The sequence below is a fragment of the Gadus chalcogrammus genome, chromosome 17, assembly GCF_026213295.1.
Source record: "Gadus chalcogrammus isolate NIFS_2021 chromosome 17, NIFS_Gcha_1.0, whole genome shotgun sequence".
Lineage (NCBI taxonomy): Eukaryota > Metazoa > Chordata > Actinopteri > Gadiformes > Gadidae > Gadus > Gadus chalcogrammus.
The window spans coordinates 11,352,214-11,369,481 of record NC_079428.1 but is presented as its reverse complement, the minus strand read 5'-3'; the positions used below and the strand labels follow the sequence as shown (position 1 = coordinate 11,369,481).

Here is a 17,268-nt window from a genome sequence, read left to right as displayed (position 1 = left end):
GTATATTGTGTTTTATATTATTATGTATTATGTATATTGTGTATTTGTCTTTTACGTTTCGGAGCTGGCTGATGCTGATCCCACTCTTCAAACTCAGTGTCAGACTCTGAATTTTCAGAAATGTTATCCTCACTTTCTGAAACTGTTTCCTCAGCATCACCATCAAAACCCTCTGTCTCTTCAAATATCAACTGTAAGGCAGTCTGAACAGAGAATCGCTTTGCCATCTTGATCAGTTGGTATGGAACCACGCTGACAGGGATTTTTTATAGTGTCAGATCCCCAAGCTTGGTTCCCGCAAGACAGAGGGTGAAATGTGTGGGAATATGGGTGTAGATAGTTTTGGGTGCTCCAATGTTGCAACCTTGTGCGGGAACAGTGGGTGCACAGACTGTGGGTGCTCACACCAAGGGCCCATTCACCTGCTTTACTCTACACACACACACACACACACACACACACACACACACACACACACACACACACACACACACACACACACACACACACACACACACACACACACACACACACACACACACACAGAGGAGAAAGGGAAAATATGAGGGTGCACAGAACCTATGATTTCCACACTTAGACCCGAACACCCTGTGTGTAATATAAATGTGATGGGGGGGTATACAGGGGGGGGGTCCTTGAAAATGTTTTCTGATTCATGTTCCTCACAGAAAATGAGACAAAGCCAATGAATCTTAGTTCAAAAAAATAATTATTTGTATCACTTTTATAAAGCTAAAAACTGAAAACGGGTCCCACAGACCCGAACACCTTATGAGGGTTAAAACACACACTTATATGTAGCCTACATATAAATACTTATTGTCATTTTTTCTCTTGTAGGCCTAATTTAAGCCATGGGATAGGACCTATGTGACGCAAATGTTAAAAGCAGGATTTACAAAACAAATTGACAATGGTTTGCAAAGTAAATGTTGCACATTGTATAAACTCACGTGTGTCTGTGTGTGTGTGTATAGGCCTATGTGCGTGTGGGTTTGTGTTGTACTGGACAAATGAATGAGGATATTTTTCAAGAAGATTTATTTTTGGGGGCTATTTATGCCATGTAAAAAGATGAACTAAGGCAAAAGTCATGGGGTGCAGATACTTTTTGAATGCAGGGTCTACTCTACATTAGATAAAATGAGCACCAATTTGCTGAGGTGTGCTCATGGACTCAAAGACGATACCATTTTCCCATCAGCTGCTGTTGAATACATCCTTCTATGTGCAATGTCCTTAAACCTCACTCGTTTTCGAACTGAACATGTGTAAACGTTAGTGTTAAAGTCATTGTTCAGTTCAGCCATTCATTGGTCTTCATTGTTCGGACTGTACACAGGACATAATGCTGCGTTCATACCATGTGGGACGCAAGACTACGATTAGAAAGATCATCATTATTGTTAAAATTGCGTTTTGGGATTGGCTACATATTAAATAGGACTGCTTTTGTTCTTCTTGTACTATATTGGTCGACAACATCCAATTCATCAAATAGTAATTTATTATATTTCAAAGTAGTCGAGGGGAGGGAACAGAATGATTGTGTGTGCTGCTCTTACATTATTTCAGTTGCCCTCCTAAACCTTCATTTTTTAAAGTAAGTTTATTAGCATGCTTCCCCAATTTGGCGTGAATGATGACTTATAACTTCAACGCACCATCACCATAGCAACATAGCGTCGGGAAGCGCATTAAAATGACGTCAGACCGTCCTGTGTACAATCCAGCAGCTCTTCGTGTTGTGGTCCTCCGCTCATTAGTCCCGTGGACAGATCCACACACCTTTACGCACCTCGTACACACAGTGGTCGACCTCACATGTGCCGAAAACACCAGAGGTAGAAACAAAGGCCCGATGACTGAAACACCCCGCAGGTACCAGAGACGAGCAAGGTGAGTTTGTGATTAGTTTCAGAGATAATCTACTTCAGTTCACAGGTATTTAGTCAGTATTAACACGAGGCCACGTCAATAAATCTTACGTGATTCAGTATCAATGTTGTTTGAATCAGAATAAAACCACTGTCCCATCGTTTGGAAATTAACGCTATAACTCATTCATAATGGAAGTCACGGTTCCACTTATGCCGGATGTACTGTTTTGTGGTTGTAATTATATCAGAACATTTTTGAGTAGATTAATGAAGACAATCATTGTAATAATTGTTTTAGAAGAGTTTACTAGCTTCACTAATGTGGCACTGCTTATCATGTGATGCCAACGAAAGAACTCGCAATGGCAACAGCTCGGCTACAGAAACTATGCTTGGTGATCATGAGTCGTTTACAACACCTATATTTTGTACTCGTTACTTGTACAGTTTTTGTATATCCCAGCCCCCTATTAGCTTCTTATTCCATTCCTGTCTCTCTCTGTCCCTTTCTCTCTCTCTCTGTCTCTGTCTGTCTTTCTCTCTCTCTCTGTCTCTGTCTGTCTTTCTCTCTCTCTCTGTCTGTCTTTCTCTCTCTCTCTGTCTCTGTCTGTCTTTCTCTCTCTCCCATCGTACTTTAAATGTCCCTCGCCCGGCCCCCAAGATGGCGTGTGTCCACCCGGAGCTGTCCAGCAGCGTGCTGAGGGAGGAGCTGACGTGCCCCGTGTGCCTGGACGTGTACCGGGACCCCCGCCTGCTGCCCTGTGGACACAACTTCTGCCTGGGCTGCCTGCGCCGGCTGCAGCACCAGGCCCCGTCGCAACGCGGCCACTTCAGCTGCCCCGAGTGCCGCGAGAGCCACCGCTGCTCCGCCAAGTTCCAGAAGAACTTCAAGCTGGCCAACATCGCCGACGACTTCCGCCGCCGCGGCAGGTTGGCGTCGTCGTCGTCGACGGCAATGACGTCGGGAGAACCGTCGCTGGGCTCCAGCTCCTCCTTGGCCGCTCTGCCCTGCCTGGCTTCTCGACTCTCGGTCCCGTGCGACTACTGTCCGCCGCCGTCGGGGGCCGGAGCCGCGGAGCCACCCGTCGTCAACGGGGAGCAAGGGGAGCCTGCGGGGGGGGCGGGCGGGGCCTCGGGCGACTCCTCCGAAGGCGCCACCGTCGCCGTGGCGACCCCCGCCGTGAAGACGTGTCTGAAGTGCGAGGTGTCGATGTGCGCCGAGCACGTCAGGCCCCACCTTGAGCTGCCGGCGTTCAGGGAGCACCCGCTGACCGACCCGCTCGACGACCTCCGCAGCCGCAAGTGTCCGAGCCACGACGAGATCTACAGGTACCAGACCCCCCCCCCCCCCCCCCCAGACGATCACGAAAGTGCTCTCTAGCTTATCTGATCTGAGAAGGGTGGCGGATGCCCATTTCCTTAGGGCTGGAAATCCTTGTGGAATCACAGCTTCTGAAGTTGTTCTGTGCTTCTGTTCACCGTGAGCGTCCCCAGCTGTCTGTAGGGGCATCAGTCCCAGTGAAGTAGTCGCCTGGGACTGATGCCCAGGCGACATGTGAAGTAGTCGTGAAGTTGTTTTTGTATGCTGCCTGGTTATAGATCATCAGGCGTGGATCTGTTCGTATAAGCGACCGTTAACCCTTAGAACATGTGAAATAAAAACCTGCAACATCAAATGTATACAGCATATATGGACGGGCTTTCTCCATTTGTGATGGACACAAAAGGATCGAATTTGAAAAAGACAAATATAGGGGCCCTCTCAGGGATGTGCCCCTGGATGACCCTGCGTGTTGTGACCCCGTGGCTTGACCTCATGTTGTGACCCCGGGGCCTGACCATAGGTTGTCCCCGTAGGTACTACTGCCTCGACGACAAGGTGTGCGTGTGCAACGCCTGCACCATCGAGGGGGGGCACGCGGGGCACAGCATCAAGACCCTGAGGAACACCGCCAGAGACCTGAAGGTAGGGGGACTGATGAGCTGATGGTGGACGGACGGGCGGACGGGAGATGCCTCCTCCACACACACGCAGCATGATGCTAGTGGCGGCCCGGCCCCTCAACTCAGCCTTTCGCTGCTTGCATTTTACTTATTGATTTAGTTACTAATCATAATAACCCTAATCGCTTCAATTACGATGAATATTCAGGAATGAATATGAATTATGGCTCAATAATGATATCAACTGATAAGTGTGTGTGTGTGTATGTGTGTGTATACATATTTGTGTGACCTTCTAGTTGTGTGGTGTGCAAAATCTAGTGTGATTCATCTGGAATCCTTGTGAATGGCTAGCCTATTGTCAGTGGTGTGTGTGAGGGAGAGACAATGTGTTTGTGTGTGTGAGTGACTGTGACAGAGAGAGAGAGAGAGAGAGAGAGAGAGAGAGAGAGAGAGAGAGAGAGAGAGAGAGAGAGAGAGAGAGAGAGAGAGAGAGAGAGAGAGAGAGAGAGAGAGAGAGAGAGAGACAAAGAGGTGAATAAAGGACCTGTGAAGCAGTCCCTTGCCTATGAATTGGAGGCGTTTTTGCTATTTTCAAGTCCTATTTCCACGTGTTAAGTGGGTGTGATTGTGACCTGCCCAGGAGTCTCTGGACAAACAGCTGTACCGTCTGGAGCGGAGGTTCACCACCACAGAGAAGAAGGTCCATGAGCAGAGGGAGAAGGAGCGACAGAACCGGGTAAGAGCCAGCCATCTGGAATCCTCCCTGCACCCCCCATGTGAACACACACGGGGGGGACTCCCCCAACTGTGATGTCACACAAGGGTGGACACTCCCACCTGTGATGTCACACAAGGGTGGACACTCCCACCTGTGATGTCACACAAGGGTGGACACTCCCACCTGTGATGTCACACATGGGTGGACACTCCCACCTGTGATGTCACACATGGGGAGACACTCCCACCTGTGATGTCACACAAGGGTGGACACTCCCACCTGTGATGTCCACATGGGGAGACACTCCCGGTTGTGACGTCACACGCAGATCGAGTTTAGAACCGCACCCCTGGTAGCCCAAATGGGCATTTTAAAGTATAGAATGTGTTTATGATCCGACTTGATCCCTCTGAATCTCTCCATCCATTTATGTGTCTGTCCATCCCACCTTCAACCCCGCCCCAACTAACCATCAATCCCTCACCCACCCCTCACCCACCCCCACCCACCCACCCTCACCCACCCATCCGCCACCCATCCCTCCATGCAGAAGTTCTCGGAGGACTCGGAGCAGTGTCTCGCCGTGCTGGGGGCGGAGCTGAAGGCCAAGGTGGACGGCTTCATGGGCCAGCTGCGGGGCTGCGCCCAGGGCCACAGCGACGCCAACCGCCGGGTCATCCAGAAGAACCTGCAGCGCGTGGGCCAGGACCAGGCCCGGCTGCAGGGGGTCCGCTGCGGCATGGAGACCCTGCTGCTGGAGAACGACCCCTTCCGCTTCATCCAGGCAAGACGGACGCACCCGGCCGCCCACACAGCCATCCAATTAGTATTTATTAGGACTAACCCCTTGAGATGAACCCATCTCGTTTTCAAGTGGGTCCTTAACAACATAAAGTACATCCGTCGTTTTAACTTAACCCGTCCAATATATACACCTTATAAGGCACCGTCTTGTTCTGCTTTCACCCCAAGTCAACAATCAAAGTAGGGTTGTCTCTTCTATTGGGATATCTATTACTATTTAACAAATCGGTTGCCTGTATTTAGCTTTGCACTTGTTTCACCCTTGTTTAAATTCTATAACATGGCATATTACTATCAGACATTAAACTTTACAATGCTCTTTATTTTCTTTAGGCATACAAAACGACAAGGAAGCAGTAAGTATTTAACTTACCTTAATTTTCTGGCTGGTTTAGATTGACCCAGGATGAGCAGGACTGCGGGTTAGCATGATTCAGTATTCGTTTTATTTCAAGGTGAGTCGGATTCAGGGTTCGCCTTATTCAGGGTAAGGTTGATTTATGGTTAGCGAGATTCAGCGTTGGTTTGATCCGGGGTTTGCATGATTCAGGGTCATACGATGAGCATTTGCATGCCTCTGTGTTCGTAATTTTTGCTCAAGCAGGATTTGGGATGAACCTAATCTGCCACACTACTATAGGTTGGCGTTGACGTGCACGGCGTGTGTTTGTTCCTGGGATCTTCCTTAAAACGCTCTGTGTGTCCAGGTGCCGTCGTCAGCTGAGGAGGAACATGTTTTACCCTGAGTACGTGGACATGGAGACGGATGCCCTCGGCGACGCCATGAACCGGGAGATGATTCAGTTCCTGGAAGTGACCCTCCAGTCGCTCATCATCACCGCCGTCGAGCACCTCCGTAAGCACAGCCGGGCGGGGCCAGTTAGACGAGTGGTGCCGGGGGACTTGGAGGAGTTGTGGGCTACGACCTTTGACCTTTGACCGTTTTCTTCTTCAGGGCATCTTCCGGAAGCAGGCGAGGAAGGAGAGCAGGAGGGGATGGAGGAGGAGGAGGAGGAGGAGGAGGTGACGGAGGAGGAAGACGACGACGAAGAGGACGAGAGCAGCGATGAGAACCGAAGCGAGGGCGAGGAGGAGGCAGAGGAGGAGGAAGAGGAGGAGGACCAGAGCGACTCGGCCGACGACCTTTACAGCCCAGAGGAGGACTACGAAGAAGAGGAGGGCGAAGAGGAGGAGGAGGAGGAGGAGGAGGTTTAAGGAGAGGTGGGGCCTATGGTTCACTTATGTAGTCTGTTGTCAGCCCTCGGTCACTACAGCAAAGGGCCTGTTAACAAATCAGCATGCATCGCCATGACCACACACGCAGCTGTGTGCTTTGGATAACTCTCGGAATGCTGCAACGGAATCTTCAGTCCTTTATTGGAAGATTGATATAAATATTGGCGTGTGATGGGGCGTTTGAATGTGTTTTGGGTTTGTGTTTATTTATTTATTTTTTATTGTAATATTTGTTACCAGTCTTATTTTGCAAAAATCATTGCCTCTGCCAACTTAAGGCTCAAAACACACACACACACACACACACACACACACACACACACACACACACACACACACACACACACACACACACACACACACACACACACACACACACACACACACGTGCATGTTTAAATGGGAATGTATTTGAGTATAATGCTGCCGATGGGTATTTTAAGGAAATACCACACAAGCTCAAAAGTTTGAAATTATTATTTTGTTTATATTTATGCTTATGACATGCAAATAAGATAATATATATACAGTATATACTAGTAAATTAAGTATTTATTCACTTTTTTATATTATATACTACAGAACAAAACATTTTAAAAGTTTGTATTTACCTATTCTACATCTTTGCTCTATTAACAGGATAAGCAACAAAAAAATGTGTGAAATAAATATTCATTTCAATTTCCTAGTAAATTACTCAAATTTTTTTTAATCCTATATAGATGTAGCAAACAATAATTCAAATTATTCTTACTGAGATAACAATGCCACCTAAGCACTAACACATACATCTCAATTACATATTCATCATATGTGCTTGTGTGCATGCCAGGTATTTGGAAATGTATAATTTGCTTGGCCTCAATTTTTATGCACTGTATTTTCAGAAATCTATATATAGATGGCTGGCATTCTCTTTCAAAGTGAATCGGTTCTATGCAGTTACTATGTTAAAAAAAAGGTGAGGGTAGGGTTTTGCACTTTAATACAGGAGCTTATTTGTTTGAATACTAATAATACTGTAAGGTACTGTATTGAAACCATTCTCAAATAAAGCGTTTGAATGATCACAACTGTCCTTCAAGAACAACTTGGGAGCTTTCATATATTTTATTTTGGTTTTATACACAAGGTTATTATACCACAAGAAGGAACCAAAGGCTGCAGCCAATGTTTCAACCAATGCGCGCACACGGACGGAATTGCAGACGTACGCGCTTCAGCTTGTTGCTTTTCGGCGATGCCTGTGCATGGTTCGTGGACAGCTCAGTACCTGGATAATGCAACTTTGATAACAGAACATTGACCTTGAGTGAGCTCATAGTTGTGGGGACAACAGGGAAGCCCGTGTCTGAAGCCATGAGCCTGCTCATCCGACAGGTACCGTGGTCACCGTTTCTTGTTCCTTGTTAGAGGTCAAAATAGAGCTGGCAGACCAGTGCCTAATACTGTTACGCTTGTGAGGGCTGGTTTTGAACAGACTTCAAGAAATTCATGCTTAGCTTACCGTTAATACTATCAGCATATGTAGACGTCTCCCCTTCATGGTTCTGTGGTCGAATAGCCCAGTAACGTTATATATTGTATCATACCGTCGGTTCTACTCATTACAATTCTGTGGGCGACGAAAGATGAATTTGAAAAGTTTGAACTTTGCTGAACTATCCCGGCAGCGATACTTTGTTTCCTCGGATGGCTTATGCATGATCTGCCCTTCTCCTAACCTAGTAGTTGTGTTGTCTAACCCTAACCAAGTACTGGTGTTGCCTCCCTGCTTATGGTTTTTCACTTTATACTATACTTTATAATACGACACTTGACCTCCTAAAGGCTTTCTGTCCAAAAGGGCTTTTAGACAGAAAACCCGAGGCCAAAGTTCGAATGTATAATTTGCAGAAGACTGCAAAAGAGTCAAATCTAACTGTTCTTTCATCGGAGTACGTGATTAACATAATCGTCAGGCTAAGAAAATCAGAGTAGGGAAGATCATACAAATCGCCTCCTGGCACAGGTAAATTTGATTAAAAGCCAAACTAGGCTATGTGAAGTCACCGACAATTAAAGTCACTATGTGAAGACGCCGACATAGGACTGACGTATACTAGCTTTAACACATTGAGTGTGTTTTTGGTTTCTTCCAGTTGCAGGTGTCCCTCACACAACAATCAATTTTGACCAATCAAGCATCAGCTTTATTACAAAGGTGAGGTGTTTTCTCTCCCACTTAATTTACATGATATGATTAAATATGTTTGAAATTTTGTTTGATTTCTGAAAAACTATTCTTTATTTTGTTTTCTATTCTTTTTTTAAGGGTCACATCATCTTTGCCTGCCCCTCTTTGCAGTAAGTATACAAAGGAAGAAACGTTAACTATTTGGCTATGCATGGTATTTATGTGTATATTGTCTTCTCTGCAGGACTTGCTCCTACGAATGAGAGGCACTACAGAACGATGCCAACACATGGCATCGGCAGGTGGAAATATCTGTTGCCCAAAGAAGTGGTGAGTTATTTTGTATAGGGTTACAGAGCTTCCCCATCTGAAGTGATGCCTGGGAATGTGTTGTGTTTCAATGATTCTGCTGTGCTCTCCTATGTTGCAGTGGTATTGTTGTTTTGCGATGCGTGAGGACACTTTTGAGTGTGGATCTTTGTGTTTGAAACAATACACACCCTAAAAATATGAATCTACTTGAAAAAAAGTGATGTTTCAAGTGCCTCTGAATAACTTTCAAAGCATAACATGAAATGCTTTGAAAAAAGATACAGAGAGTCAAAACTTCAAAATGTTACGTGACTTGGACTCACCTGTTATTTCACCTGTGTTTCCTCTTGTTACACACTTGTTTGTGTTGCAGCGTTGCATGAAAAGTGCTGAAAGTCTGACCCGTTTTGTTTTCAGCCCAGGAAGAAGCGGGACAAGCTTCAGATGAAGCCCATCCGGGGATCCACCGCCACGGAGTACGGCTCTCTGAGCGTCAAGGTGTCGGGCTACGACATGACGGTGGTGGAGCACTACTCCCAGTACATCCACAACCTCTGCAACCGGCTCGGCGTCAGGGTGTCGGAAAGGTTTGGAATTCAATTCAATTCTATTTGTTTAGCCCTTAATCACACGCACAGACTCAAAGGGCTTAACAGGCCATATACTGTATGTATGAAACCCCCCAGACCCCAGCCCCCCCAGAGGGCAAGAAGAAACTCCCTTCATCAGCAAGGAAGAGATCTAGAGGAGGAACGCAGAGCGGAGGATCCCTCCTTCAAGGGATGATCAGGAGTGCAAAGGGTGCCATAATTGGCGTACATACGTGCATACATACATACATTCATACCTACGTACGTACGTACGTACGTACGTACGTACGTACGTACGTACGTACGTACGTACGTACGTACGTACGTCCGGCGTACGTATGAATGTAGAAAGCTAGAGAGAGACAACAGGGGAACACAAAAAGCCTTCTGTCTGTTGGCTGAATCAAATTGATCTGGATGACGGAGAGGGTGAGAGAGTGTGAGAGGAAGGGAGAGAGAGAGAAAAATAAGGAAATAGAGTTCACGTGGGGAGAAGGCTTGAAGAGTCTCCACAAAGAAGAGGAGGTCCGTCTTCTGACTGGACAGCCAGTGGCTACAACAACCAGACAACTGTCTGCTGCTCTTGTAAACTAGGCCAGTAGAGGAAGGGTGACGTACGTATGTACCTATGCATGTATGTACGTGCATGCATGCATAGGTGAATACATACATGCATGCATGCATAGGTACATCCATACATACAGGCAAAACATTTAAAATGGGGTGCGGGCCGGTTAACCGTAAGGAGGGTCCCGCCATTCAGTCACTGGGATATGCAGGCATCCAGTCGTACTCACCGTAACAGGCCACAACAGGTTGAAGGATCCCGCTGGCACCCGGCAGGCCTCTATGGACGAGTGTCCAACGATCGGACATTGTGATATTAGTTCCTCTTCTTGGCCGAATTTGATGTCTGTACGTCACTGGTCGAGTACCTGGCTTGGCTAGGGGACATCTCTTATCAGAAACGGCCATTGCAATTATCTGTTTTCACCCAGAGGTGGGGCTGTCCCTGTGTTTTTTATTTTTGGTGTTTGGTTGTTGTACTCTAATACTGTTATCTGTGAATCCTTATATTGGTCATGTGTATATGTTGCTACCTGTTACTGCTACTGTCAATTTAGAAGTTTCACCAGTTTGTTGTTGGCCAGCAAGAATTATCATTTGGAGGGCAACTATCATACCGTCAGGTGTGATGTTGTTAATCCATTACAAGCCATTAAAAAAACGATATCACCATAAGGTAGATTTTGGAATGGATAGTTGTGGCCAATCAAACCACAACATTCTTTCCAAATCCAATAGCTCTGTCGTTGTTATAGCTGACATATTATACCACATGGTACGAGTGTGATTAGCCATTACAAGCTGTTTTGAAAATCTGCCTCTTCTGACATCACAAGTAGGCGTGTCCACCTAGATGTGTCCCTCATACATCTAGGTGGACACGCCCACTTGTGATGTCAGAAGAGGCAGATTTTCCAAACGTCTTGTAACGGCTAATCCTCACCCTTTTAAAGTGTAACCCTTGTCGACCCGAAAGTGTGAACGTTCAGTTTATGTTCCACGTGCAGCTACGCTTTACCAACAAAGAGCACAGAGGTCATGCTGATGCAGGAGCAAGGTACCAAGATGTACATCGACGCCCTCCTCAAGACGCACGAGAGGATCGTCCAGGTGGGTCCGACTCCTCAGCAGACACTTTACAGGCATCGCAAAGCAGGAAAGGAAGAGGCCTTATTTCAAAAGCACATTATGCTAGGGCTGCTACATTATGGAAAAAATCATAATCACGATTATTTTGGTCAATATTGAAATCAAGAAAAAGAGACAAAATGTCTGTTATTTCACCTATAGAAAAAATGTCCCTATAGAAAAAGTTAAAATTAAATAGAATGTACAAAAAACGTATCCAGCTGTTCATTATTGCAAATTCTATAAAAACATTGAATGAATAAGTATGTAATAAGAATAAGTATATAATAAAAAAATATATACTTAAATAAAAATAAAATAAATGGTTTCAACTCGATTATATTATTATTATAATATATATATATTATATTATATCTCCCTGTTGTAGATCAGCAGCATGAACGCCACCTTATGCCCCACCTTCATGGACGTGGTTCTCCAGAACCAACCGGAAGGCGTTCAGCTTTCAGTCAAGGAGGTGAGTGTGTACACGTCCAACCCAGTACCCTTTAATCGCCTGGGAGTGGGAACACCCCTAACCCCACCGCTGTCCCTCCCGCCCTCTGTGAGCGTCCTCGTTTATGATTGGACGTTGAGGATGACCTCCTTCCTTATAAGGCTGGCACGAGCCATTTGAAAATCATTCCTTCCCTGTGCCGTTGTGGCATCACTAGTGGGCGTATCCACCCAGATATACAGTATGAGGGATAGATGAGCAACGTTTGCTACGGTCCACTGGGTAGGCTGGTAGACTGATCTATCCAGCGTACATCTAGGTGGACACGCCCACTTGTGATGTCATTATGGCACAGGGAAGGAATGATTTTCAAACGCCTTGTACCAGCTAATCACACCCACACCTGGTGGCATGACATGAGCCCTCTAATGGAGTGTTAACGTGGCTGTACTGACCTCCCCCCCCCCCCCCCCCCCCCTTCAGCACGTGGAGAGAGACTTCCTGGAGCGCTTCAAGGCGCGACCCCAGCTGGAGGGTCTCATGGCGCAGGTGAACCAGCGGGACTGACCGTCCTGAGGAACATCCTCCGTCGCCCCGGCAACACCCGTAACACGACACACCCCGCCTCAGCAAAATGAACTCCCAGTATTCCCCTCGTTCCTCTTCCCTCCTGCTCCCCATGTTGTTGTTGTGCGCCCCTGTGGTTATGTATTGATGGTGACTAGTTGTGATTGTTGAATAAATTGTACTGACTCCCGAAACAATGGTTCCCTCGAGTCGTCTGTGGTGTTTGCGTTCTCCGCTCATCGCACTGCTTTTACGTGGTTGCGTTACCTTACAGTTTGAACGGCTATTGGGCGGTTTAGCGTTTAGAACTAAGGTGGCCGCCGCGTGTATGAGGCCGGTCAGCACAGATTGGTTCAATTCCCCTTTCCTGTTTGGAACACCTTGTGACCGGCTTCTAGAGGGTCTTCATAGCTTACCCTGGGATCGTCTCTGGGCACAGCTAGCAAAGCTCTGATGGAGGGCCTTCCTTGAACGAGTGCAATTTACAAATGTACTCTGGGACTCAGACTTGCAGACAGCACCCCCTGAAAAGGGCCAAGCCCCCCCTCCCGCATTTCTTCATTGCAATAGACTTCAATTTGACAATAACAAATGCTAGAAGAAAAAAAGGCTCTTTCACAACTGGTATCACACCACACAAGGAACAAGCATTGAGGAATAGCTGTCGAAGTTAATTTGAGAAGACATGTATGATTTCATGACTACTTTTTGACCATACCAAATTCACATAAACTGTATTACAACAATTGCAGTCAAATCAAAATATTGTCTTTTCTTCAATTTCATTAACTCAGAACAATAGTAAACTAACAACAATTTGACCATAAAAAATGCATGTGAAAAAAAATAGGTCTAACAATTTCCAGATCACACCACACAAGCGAGAAGTGAGAAATACACTGTAAACCCGAACTTGTTGTTTCAACTTAAAAATGTGAGTGTCCATGCTGCCTTGAAATTGTATGTCAAGACAACTAAGACAATAAGTTAACTTAAATAGATTTTGCTATTTGACTCAACTCCATCTTCAGTCAATATTACTTGAAACCGTTAGGTGACATAACTTAACCTCGATTCAATACTACATAAATTCAATAGTTGATTAAACTTAAATAGCATTATAAGTAACATAATTATTTTTGTTGATGCAACTAAAAAACTAGTGAGTTATACTTACATTTATGAACTGATTGAATATAAAGCCCAATCAAGATTACTTAAATGTATAGTTTGATTTAACTGATATACTAGTGAGTTGTACTTACATTTATTCACTAATGAAAATAAAGCCCAATCAAGATAACTTAAATGTATGAGTTGATTGTAGGAATACGTCCATTGCTAACCCTTACTAGCCTACCCGTGGGGGGGAGGGGTCAGGTTCATGGGGGTCGCGGATGTGGCTAGTGCCAGAATGGTGCTGCCCCCATGTGGTGAAAAGAGAAATTGCAACGGTGGCGGGCTGGCGGGCAATAAATAATACATTTTCTTAATGGAGCCGCGGGCCATATAAAATATAGCCCCGTGCCAAGATTGGCCCGCGGGCCGGACTTTGGACATGCATGTTTTACCTGAACTGTCTGCGATTGGGTCCTACCTGCCTCCCTGCCAACCGCTAACCGCTAACATTGAGTAATTAAATACAATTATTACTTAAAAAGTAGGCTAAGTAACAAATAACTTTACAAGGGATGCACTCGGTAGATCTAATATAACGTGAAAACAAAAAACACAGAAAAGAACACCAGACAAACATGCAAAGCTCGGGAATGGGGCATAGTAATATTAAGCTCCTCATCTCCATACACATGCAAATACTGTGCATGTGTATGTATCCATGTGTTCGCATGTGTGTATGCATGTACGTAGGTGGTATGTTGCTTCAGTCAGTCAAAATTCTGCAAGGAAAGAGAAGTTAAAGGTATGCTGCTTCAAATGTGCAGCTCAATGCGACTTTCAATCTGAATATGCCAAAGAACCTATGAGAGAGAAATATTTGGGCTTTGGAAATAAATAAAGTATCAAATCAGCATTGATTGTTAATCACAACGTCATAATAATAAAGAAAGCCAGAGAGTAGTTTAAAGTTGATCTAGGTCAGAAATAGACAGTGTCGTTTTATACCACTTTTATTTGCAATATGTATTTCAAGTTATCATCAGAACAAACCAATTTCAGTTCTTATCTTCTCAGGGACCTAGACTGTGGCTCTCAGCTGCAGGATTCTCATTTATCTCATCCTGACGACGGATGTCGCTCTTCCAGCTGAGTTGGAAATCTGATATCCCCTGACTTCTCAACTGCGCCTCGAGCTGAACACAAACAAACAATAGTTCTCGCATTGCCCGGTCGTGCTGCTTATCTGACATTTGAGAGTAAACAAGTAGGTATGCAAATATGTTGTCCTTGAAGACAGCATTGAGACCATTAAGAATTAGAATAGTGCAGGGGTTTATCTATTTCAATTCTGTTCTTCCTGTTATTTAAATTAAATTTTGCAAAACTTATCGATAAAGATATTGACATCACTATACAAAATTGCATGTTTGCAGCCAAATCGAAGCACCACCTTGACCTCAGATGGTTACAGTGTGTGCAGGGTATTTTGAAATGAAATCATTCATTTCAGAATCAGGCTTCGGATTTAGACACTTTGCAGTTAGATTTAAAGATCACTTTATCACTTGGATATCAATTATTAGTAGTGTTATGCCGCTTTTCCACCGCACATGTAGCTCGACTCGACACGACACGACTCGACACGACTCGACACGGTAGCAGCGCGGGTGCTTTTCCACCGCAAATAGTACCTCCGGGACGTGGGCGGGGTCGTCTGCGCGAAAGGGCCGTGACGTATTTTTGTACGCGACGCAAACAACACCTACGTAACCCACACATGGACAGAACCCACATAACAACAATGGAGAACATCGATGCGATGGTATTCGTGTTCGTATTATTAGCTGGCATGTTGAAGAAGTGGAATATGTTGGCTGCGGCGCTACTATGGCTGTTCTATCGTTACCAGCATGGTTGCCATGTCGCTCTCGTGACTTCGTCACACTCTCTGGCCAATCAGTGGCCGGCCGTCTGCCGACGTCACCTTTTAGCATCGGCTCAGCCGCTTGGAACCTAGAGCGAGGCGGTACTAGAAAAAGCAGCCACTTGAGGTACTAGATCGCGGTGGAAACGCAAAAAAGGCGAGCTGAGTCGAGTCGAGTCGAGTCGTGTCGAGCTGGTACCATGCAGTGGAAAAGCGGCATTAGTAGAAGTCTCATTTTGTTCAGAGAACATTGTTATTTGAACTGTGTAGTTGGCACTAAGAGGTCACAACTTTAGTGGTCAAAGGTCAACTTGGAACCGGCTATCTGAACAAGGTCCGTCTCAGAGGGCTTTCAGGAGGTTGAGGTGTAGGTGAAACTTGGTTACGCTTGTTTTTCTAAATCTTATAGATACTCTGCACTCTTCCCTGTTCCCTGATGTTGTTTTTTATTCTTTTCTACAGCACTATTAAAAAAAGATGGTAGCGACATTTACGTTTCTTTGGATAAAAGGCATCTGCAAAATGACTAAAGATGTAACTATTGCTGAGTTGTTCTTCAAGGAAAGGGTTCAAATCCGGGATAGCTTTTAACAGACTTTATTCGTTATAAAGTCGGCATGTTTCGGTATGGTAACTATAACTATGGAGCATAAGGAGAGGAAGCGTGTTGAACACGTGTGAGAGATATAACTTTAGCTACTTCGAGCCACGGGCAAAGGCCCATGACTGCGGGGGTGGGTGAAAATCTCTGGGGCTGTTTCCTTCGAATTCCCTGCTAAAGCGCGTCAAGTGGGCGTGTCCTATGTAGTGGGCGTGGCCGGGGTGACGTAATGGCTTCGGCTTCTTCACCTAACTAAACGTGATGCCTTCTGTGGTGGAGCAGCCTTCAATAAGGTCTTGCTCCCCTTGTGGCTATGTATAGTATTTACGGCTTATATGTTTGGTCATGCTTCATAGGGTCTATGTGTGGGTAGCTTAGATTCTTAAAATAAGTAACACTATGAAAAAAGGGAAACACCAGTGAGGAGATTGTTGCTGTAGTGACTCTAACCACATTCTCAGGTTTGAGCCTGAGATCCCAAGGTTACATCAATATGGAAATATCTGATTTTCCTTGAGCATCTTCTGTTCCTCTTATGCAAATATGTTGCCCTTGAAGACAGCATTGAGAACATTGAGAATAAGAAAAGTGCATGCGTTTATTTATTTCCATTCTCTGTTCTTTGTGATATTTAACTGAACTTTGCAAAACTTTTTTTAAATGATCATTTAAAGTAATTTAAGTATTTCTTAATTAAAAATAAAATAAAATGTATAGATACAAATATTGACGTCAGCCACAATGTCCACGTCATGAAACCTTATTTTGAAATGTTAAATGATGGCACTGGAAAGGGAGCACGATGGCAGAGCACTGCTATTCATTCATTTTAGGAAAACTCTTTGTTAATCCTTTCTTGTAGTCCCATTTGGGACTACAAGCCCCAAAAGATCCTTGTACTGCCCCCTGCTTACCTAGGATCTGCATTTGGGCGGTGGATTCCGTTAGTGGTGGCAATGATGGTGCGGATAGGGGTGATGGTATTGCTACTGGTAACGGATGCGCACATCCTCATAGTGTGTGGAGGTTGTGCTGGTGCTGCAGGCATCAAGGGATACAAATATTATTTGTATCTTGACGACCTGCTTGTCCTTAGCCACTCAGAGGAAGTTGCGAGAAGTGACAACATGACGGTGATAAACCATCGCTCTTCCTTGGGTTCAGCCTTCAACTGGAAAGAGCTCACCGCTCCCCAGCCGTCGGCTAGTCGATGGGAGTGTC

General features: G+C 45.3%; 2 protein-coding genes across 2 annotated transcripts; both read left to right on the top strand.

The window, feature by feature from the left end:
• The first annotated feature begins 1,355 nt into the window (after positions 1 to 1,355).
• zgc:92594 (uncharacterized protein LOC436996 homolog) lies at positions 1,356 to 7,692 on the top strand. Its single transcript, XM_056575544.1, has 8 exons — positions 1,356 to 1,920; positions 2,563 to 3,230; positions 3,759 to 3,867; positions 4,489 to 4,584; positions 5,117 to 5,350; positions 5,704 to 5,726; positions 6,078 to 6,226; positions 6,326 to 7,692. Exons 2-8 carry the CDS (start codon positions 2,563 to 2,565, stop codon positions 6,583 to 6,585), a joined length of 1,539 nt encoding a protein of 512 aa, XP_056431519.1. The 5' UTR covers positions 1,356 to 1,920; the 3' UTR covers positions 6,586 to 7,692.
• Positions 7,693 to 7,774: 82 nt separating this feature from the next.
• mrpl48 (mitochondrial ribosomal protein L48) lies at positions 7,775 to 15,086 on the top strand. Its single transcript, XM_056575545.1, has 8 exons — positions 7,775 to 7,986; positions 8,748 to 8,809; positions 8,921 to 8,952; positions 9,027 to 9,112; positions 9,512 to 9,681; positions 11,259 to 11,361; positions 11,768 to 11,857; positions 12,320 to 15,086. Exons 1-8 carry the CDS (start codon positions 7,966 to 7,968, stop codon positions 12,401 to 12,403), a joined length of 648 nt encoding a protein of 215 aa, XP_056431520.1. The 5' UTR covers positions 7,775 to 7,965; the 3' UTR covers positions 12,404 to 15,086.
• The last annotated feature ends 2,182 nt before the right edge of the window (positions 15,087 to 17,268 follow it).